This window comes from Etheostoma spectabile, chromosome 3 (genome assembly GCF_008692095.1).
Source record: "Etheostoma spectabile isolate EspeVRDwgs_2016 chromosome 3, UIUC_Espe_1.0, whole genome shotgun sequence".
Classification (NCBI taxonomy): Eukaryota; Metazoa; Chordata; class Actinopteri; order Perciformes; family Percidae; genus Etheostoma; species Etheostoma spectabile.
This window is the reverse complement of record NC_045735.1, coordinates 28,151,898-28,160,097: the sequence shown is the minus strand read 5'-3', so window position 1 is coordinate 28,160,097 and position 8,200 is coordinate 28,151,898. Positions and strand designations below refer to the sequence as shown.

The following is an 8,200-nucleotide window of genomic DNA, read 5'->3' as shown; positions in this document are numbered from 1 at the left end:
GGACTAACGTCACATACACACGTTGCCCACATGGCTACCTGTCTCAAAGGGGCAGGCTTGGCCGGTAACAATCATGTAAAAGGAGAACAGTTGAAAGTTCACTTTTTTATCAAGCAGCAAAAAAACTTTAGTGTCAACATCGCAACGTCCTGCGATGTGACTATCGCGCATGCGCACATTGCGATGTCGATGCTAAAACACAATATCAATCAGCCCTATCTCATGGTCACGTTTTTTTTGGACTCAGGAGGTGTCTAGACAAACACACACCAACAAAAGGAACACACGCAGCACACACACAAAGCATAGTCTTACCTGGGACATCAATTATTTTCTTGTACACGTTCAAGAAGGCGGCCTCTGCTTCTTTACTTCTCTTACTCAAGGCATCGATCTGCGAGGAGAAAAAGAATTGTTAATTGTTGGTTACGCCACCCGACAACTGAGTGTCACATCCATACACGCCAAAGGCAGGCCCATTAATTTCACAGTAAGAGTCGTCTACATATCGGCCTATCCTCACTATGCATAGGTATGCTGCATGTGAGCGTGGTTGTATTGACAGTGGCAGCGTTGGTGTTTCCTTCCCGTGAAATCAGTTCAGCTGTTCAGTCGATGACGGATGCATTTCGTTTGCCGCGTGCCTGCGTCTGTCTGTCCTCGAGTGTGTGTGCCCGCGTCCGCCTGTCCATCGGGGTATGTGTGTGTGTGTGCTTGCGTGCATGTGTTGGTTTCCCCTCCAGCACGCTGACATCATTAAACAGCTGGCTCAGTCTTTCCAGCCACAGCAGGGGCAGATTATTCAGTCAGCTCTTAGCAGCAATACAGTGTGGATCCATTACTGATGCAGCCATTAACACAAGAGGGCACGGCATGTATTCCATCACCGATATTATTGAAATGGACAGCATTAGATTGGATCCATAAGAGATTAATTCTAAAAATCATACTGGAGGGAACCTTTACACGGTTGTCAATGCTGAACCATTAGGCAGCAAGCTCTACTATGCTCTCTGTGTCACACTTCAACATGAATAGCAGACAGAGTAGGCGAAATACATCTGAAATCAAGTCTAAATCGAGGGAAACAGATGCCAAATAAAGACATTCAGAGGGTGCTACTGTACTGGGCAGAGCTACAGCTGACTACTCTGGCTCACGCACTCAGACTAAACAGCCTTGTGTTTCTCTTCCAATTCCTCCAGCACATTCACTGAGAGAAAAGGAATAAAGACAAAAGCCTATATAAGTCCAAATATAAAGTCTTCACATTCCCAGCCAAGCCAGTAGTGTAGTTGATGGGTGGTTTAGGGGTTCTTGCCACTGTAAACAGAGCGGGCTACATGTAATACTGCCTGGGCTCCTATGGGAACCTAATAAATCTCTTCACATGGCTTTGATTCATCTCTAGTTTTTTTAGCCGCAAAACATCTGGCCCTCAATAGGCTGGTGCCAGCACCCCTCCCTCTTTCCCCCATTTTTTTATTTCTCAATGTCTTTCTCTCAATCTCTCTCTCAAATTCTCCCTCCTGTCACTTCCATGTTCTGTGACTCATTTTTTTCTTTCCCCTCAATCTTTTTCAGTGTCAGTCTTTCTCACATGTTTCTCTGTCACATACTCATGTCTATCTGACACACACACACACACACACACACACACACACACACACACACACACACAGGCTCTCCAGTGCGGACGCAGGTCAGACGGTTTCGATTAGATAGCCGGGTATGTTCGCAGGGAAACATGCAAATCCCACATGCCTGTTAGCGAGCCTACATCCTGACAAACTGAACTGGAGCGTACGGTAAAAAGCATGGGCGAATAGGACATTTTGTACAGGAACATTTGATTTGCACAGGTTGTGGGGGACACAACATACTCACAAAAACGGCCTAATGAAGAGTGAAGTAGGGCACTGAAGATGTGTGCTCGGGAGACCCTGGTCTTTTTAGAAAACCTCCGCCTAAAGCCAACTGATGCTGCTGGGAGCGTGCATCCCACACTGATCAGGGGACCAGTGTCTGGGGCTGGGCAAATCCCGGTTGGTCAGACAGGCCGCTGGTGGGGTCTGAGGACAGGTCATGAACTCGACGACCCCGGCCCATGTTTACCTCAGCAGGGGTCGTTGTGGTCTGTTTGTCTGGGCCAATTCAATATCCCTGTGGGGATAATGACCTCATACACCACCCCCACCTCCCTGCTTCCACGCCCACCCACCCCCACACTCACCAAAACACACAGGTGTGTCAGTTAATCATTGCATTATTAGTGGTGATTAGGGGGTGCTCAATTACGGGGAAAAAAATATAACCCTGATTATTCGGGTCAGTACTAAATGCAAATGATTTGACATGAGTGATTTCTGAGAAAGCGTGTTGATGCCATATGAAACTTAAAAAACAATGGAACGTTGAATAAATCAACCATAAAAAACACACATACAACGGGAAATTGTGCCTTAAACTTTAATAATATTTATTTATTTTTTCTTTCAGAGCACAAGGAAAAAGAATTTACTTTCAAAAACAATGAGTTAAATAATTGTTTTTTCCTCGATTATTCTGTTTTTGGGATCACATGGGGGGAGCCAAAATCATATTCCGATTGAATTGTGATTATTGCAACACCGTATTTTGATTATACTATTTCCATTTTAAAATTCAGTATCCTTTTCATAGATGACGTCACTACTTCGGTTTGGACTGATAAAAATTTGTTTTTATCTTATTTTGCTTTAGTTTAGGGGTCTTGTTGTTGTCAGAGCTAAAACACAAGTGTCAAAACATTGCATTTGTGTTAAGTACGAGGAAAGACCTTTCTCATTTCACTATTTTGTACTTATATTGTGCTATATTCACAGTGGCGTCAAGTTCATGTCAAATTTATGACCAAAAAAGGGGAACCTTTGTATAATGTAGGCAGTCTAGTCGAGCGTGCTGCAATAATATACTTTTTCTCTTATACTGTTAAACTTATTGAGACCAGCAAATGGAATGTTATTTTTAGCGCTTATCCCCCCAACTATCTTATTTTTGTGGTCCGAGTTGTGACTGAACACTGCGCAGTTGGACAATCTCAGGAACACATGGTTACATCGCAGTACGTACTAGTTGACGCCTAAAACCTTTTGCTGCTTTTTTGGCTGTAAACTTCACCCGTTCTCCTTTTACATGATTATTACGGCCGACCCTTCCCCTTTAAGGCAGGTAGCCACGTGGCCACGTTGTGTATGTGACGTTAGTCCGATGGGGGTTATTGATATGGGAGAGGAGGTCTCCGTGTGTAGTTAAGTCCCGTAGGCACTGACGCAACATAATCACACCGTTTCCCGGCCCATTTCCCCCGCGAAAGCTGCTTAACGGCGCAGGCTAAAAGCTAATATAGTTAGCCTAAAAAAACAAGGGGTCCGTCCGTCCAACTGGTATCGTTCCTTGTCCTATATGTAACTGTTTGTTTTCAGTTGTCGAAATTTTTTTTTCTACATCGAAGTTTGTTTTAAATGCTGTCTTGAAGTGCTGTGTCCCATGTTTTAGTCTGCAGAACAGGAACTGCTGAAAACCAGTTTTTAAAACTGAGTCCGGCCCGTTTTATATTGTAATGTAATGTACTTTTTCTAATTCTGTTTAATAAATATAAATGAAATGAAAAAAAACTAGCGTTTACAGTTTGGAGCCGCGACGCTGAGAAACGTAACCACTAATTTAATACAGACGTTGCTTTGTCTGATCTAACGTCATTTCACATGATTTAATTGTCTTTGGATACACAGAGTTGTGTTGCTAGTGCGCGTGACATGCAGGTCTGAATCAGATTTATAAAACTAAAGACTGGCCCGCTAGCCGAACACAACCTGACATTTAGAGGAAGCAAACTGCACGTCGTCATCACACTTTAGCCGGATTATTAGGTTTATGATGAACACTAGGTCATGCAAGAGTCACCAGATTTTACCTAATAACCCTCTCCAAAAATACTCTAGAAGAGTAGTCACTGGCGTACTTTGCTTTGGGGTTGTAAGCATTAAAGTTTAACAAAGAATGGTGACAAGAAAAGATCCTTTCATTTTTTCTTCAATATGGCTCCCCCACCAAATCACTGCGGTAGCGAGAATGATAATTATTTTCAAATAGAGATAATTTCTTATTCTTTTAAAAATTACTTTTTTCAATCGCATGTACTGTAATCGCAGGGGAAAAAAAATATCGCGATGTCAATTTTTTTCCCCAATATCGTGCAAGCCTACCCAAACCCACAAAACACAAAAGATTCAAATAACAGCAGGTGAGCCACTGGTTTTGCGGGGACAACCCGAGCTTGAGCCTGTGGTACTCTCTGGTGCTCCGCCCCCTGCCATCCCACTCCCAAAGATTTTGACCAAAACGAAACAATGCACACAGACAACCATGGTAAATCTGTGTGTGTGTGTGGTGTGGTGTGAGGGGAGCGGAGGGGGCCAGGCAGCAGGAGATGGATGGGTGGTGTGTGAGCTGCCGGCAGAGCAGGAACAGGCCAGCCAGAGGAATCCTCAGGGAGATGGAACTCCCATTCGCGTCGTCTTGCCCTGCAGGCTAAACACAAATGTGAGTTTGTGCATACGTGACACACACCACACAAGCAACACACAAAGTTTTTACTACACACTGCCTCTGGTAGCAATCTTTGGGACATTTTACCAACCTTCCCACCCTTGGCTTTCATAGTTATACAGGTGGTAAAGGAATCTTGACAACTAAGGAAATTAAGAACTGGGTGAATCTTCAGGCAACTTAGGAAGCACAGTCAGATGTAGCCTCAATAAAAAAAAAAAAAATTCAACAGTGTGTCAGTCCTAATGAATTATGAAAACTTTGTTTCACGCGTGCATTTCTTTGCACTATTCAAAATGCTACAAAAGCCTGCGTGTGTGTGTGTCGTGTGGTTATTGTGAGACCATGAGTGCAGTTCACACTGAGTACAGCTCAGCAAACTAGACAAAGTCAACGGGGGCGTTCGGTTGTTGAATAATGGAGACGGACTCCCGCTCAGCTAATGCAGTCTATCTGATGTGACGTGATTCTCCGCTGACTGGTCAAAACCACAGAGAGCGGACAGCCCGCTCTATAGGTGGGTCACACACACACACACACACACACACACACACACACACACACACACAAAACACACACACACACACACACACACACACACACACACACCACACAAACACACCACACACACACACACCACACAACACACACACACCACACACACACACACACACACACACACACACACACACACACACACACAGAGACCAAGCAAAACAAATGAAGTGACACAAATGATACCTCACCAGTATCAGTAGGTTACCAATGAGAAGTGCTTGCAATTGCAAAAGGTATCCCTGACACATCCACACACACAAACACATACGTACGTACGTCAGCACCTTGTGCCACCATCACTCAGCACCGCCTCGCTCCACTATCTAACCCGTAGTGTGTGAAGGGCATCAGGCTGACCTGCGTGTGTACGTGCGTGTGTGTGTGTGGCCCCAGTGGAGTCTGATAAGGGGAGGCTATGGGAAGCAAAGACTGAAGCCTTGGATAATGGAAAAGCTTATCTGATCGATGGACCAACAAGGAACACTGAGCATGCAACATACACGCACACACACACACACACACACACACACACACACACATAACTCGTTTACCAAACTGAGGCCTTGTGGAAGCAGTACTGTTATTGGTAATAATTATGACCTGAGGGCACCCACCTTTCAATGACAAAGATTAAACAGAGTATCAAGACCTCCAAGTTCCTGGAATAAAACCTTATACTGTTCCACATGGGTTCCACATTCACTTAGTAAAGATTCAAGCTCCGAGGACAAAATGCTTCAGGATGAGTTACTGTGGGACTTCAACAGGAAGACCCTTTGGTTTCTGGTGCTGTCTTGTCCTTGATCAAAGCACGGAGGGGTAAGCAAACAAAGCCAGGCTAAAATTACACATTCTCAGAGCTACTCATGTTGTGGCATGCAAGCGCGCAAAATAGTCGACTGATTGATGGGCTGCTCCAAGACTGGCGCGGGTGTACAGTATTATCTCAATAATCATAAGATAATGTCTTTCTCAGTTCCGCGACCACCCACTACGTGCCTCAGCGTGTTCTGGTGTGCACACCGTCGAGGTGTGTCAACATGAGGATGGTGGAAACAGCTGACAAAGCCGCAATTATTTTGCTGCCATTTCTATTCTCTAAATAGACTGTGGATCATCAGCAGAACATGGTGGGACCACTATAAATTACAGCATTTTTACATAACCACTGGCTGTGGTTGCTGCTCTAACAGAAGAATATGGAAACTAACCCAGTGTTAAACTGTAATATTCTATGGCCACTAGCAAAGCAGCCCTGTCACTATCTATTGAGATGATTTTGTATGTGTGCATGTGTCCGTGTGTGTGTGTGTGTGCTAGGGAAGAGATACTGTTGGGCTGAATGTCCACCCTTTCCAACCCCCAAGAACGCCCCAGTCTAAACCAGCCGCAACTACCCTCTGACTTTCACATATGGGAGTGAACTGGAAATGCATGGCTGCCAGAAAGGCGGAGTCATGATGGAAATAGGCCAACATGATGGAGGAGATAGAAGGGAACGGTGGGAGTATGATCACCTCTTATTGGTCAAGGTACACAGAAACCTAGGGCACAACAATAACTTGAAAGTAAATAACTTAGCCACAATGACCACAAATGGCACACAATTCACTAGATAAACAAATAACCAAAGCATGCAGACAAAAAGTCTGGAGAAATGGCATTTGGTGAGTTGTGACTGGCTAGAGCAGGGATTTCGTGGTGCCTTTTTTTTTTTTTTGCAGGATGCAATTTAAACACACCCTCGGGCTACAGGACTTCATGAATAGGACAGAAAATCAAGAGCAGAGCAGAGCGAAGAAAGGAGGGAGAGGAAAGAGGGGAAATGAGATAGTGGCAAAAGAAAGAACAGGAGATGCGGAGAGAAGAGAGGAGAGAGAGTGAGAGAGAGAGAAGTGAGTGAGAAGAGACGATGATTTAAGAGAAAGGACAGAGGCGGAAAAAGGAGAAAAGGGCACTGAGAGAGGGAGCAAGACCAGTCAACGAATGTCAAACGGGCTTTATAAAATGCACTGTTTGAATGCTGTGCTTGAGCAGCATGTGAGTCTATCACTGTGTCAATATAAATTCCCAATAACACACTCACCTCTCCTTGGAAGCTCTTGAGCAAAGGGGCAACCTGTTTCCGGAAATCCTGAAAGATAGAGAGAAGAGGAGGTAAGCAAGTCTCGAAAAATGAATTAAAATGAGAATCAATTATCCTTAAATAACAGAATACAGAAACGTGTGTCAGGGATGCTCAGAAGCTGTGAAAGACCACGTAAGTCATTCATTGAACTCAAGTAGCGACCATTCTTGCCACTCTTGAATAATGAGTGATGCGTGAGCGAGTGATGAACATGATTGTATGGAGGAGGACAGGTTTGTACCCCGAGGTACTCTGGCGGACTGCGTTTCTCATGAGAACAGGTGCAGCACCACCTGGGCCACCCAGAGGCACCACTAGTGCGTGTGAGAGAGACTGAATGAGCTACAGCGTAAAACTACAGACTACAGTTAATGCAAATTGTCTCCGCGCACCGACTTTTTTCTTTACTGCAAATGCTTTTCATCCCGCAAGTCCCATTGCATGACTCTCCAGTGCGAGTCAGCGGTTTCAGATTAGATAGCCAGTCGAGTATGTATCAGGGGAACATGCAAATCACCATGCTGTTAGCTGAGCCTACATCCTGACAAACTGAACTGGAGCGTACGGTAAAAAGCATGGCAGAATAGGACATTTTGTACAGGAACATTTGATTTGCACAGTTTGTGGGCACACACATACTCACAAAACGGCCTAATGAAGATGTGAAGTAGGGCACTGACAGATGTGTGCTCGGGAGACCCTGCGTCTTTTTAGAAACCTCCGCCTAAAAGCCTAACTGATGCTGCTGGGAGCGTGCATCCCACACTGATCAGGGGACCAGTGTCTGGGGCTGGGCAAATCCCAGGTTGGTCCAGACAGGCCGCTTGTCTGGGTCTGAGGACAGGTCATGACCTCGACGACCCCGGCCCATTGTTACCTCATCAGGGGTCGTTGTGGCTGTTTGTCTGGGCCAATTCAATATCC

General features: G+C 45.0%; 1 protein-coding gene across 1 annotated transcript in view; it reads right to left on the bottom strand.

The window, feature by feature from the left end:
• Nucleotides 1-8,200, bottom strand: part of cux1b (cut-like homeobox 1b) — an 85,544-nt gene that overhangs the window by 52,744 nt on the left and 24,600 nt on the right. The window contains 2 exon segments of the mRNA XM_032508131.1: nt 316-394; nt 7,235-7,282. Coding sequence (XP_032364022.1) covers nt 316-394; nt 7,235-7,282 — 127 coding nt within the window.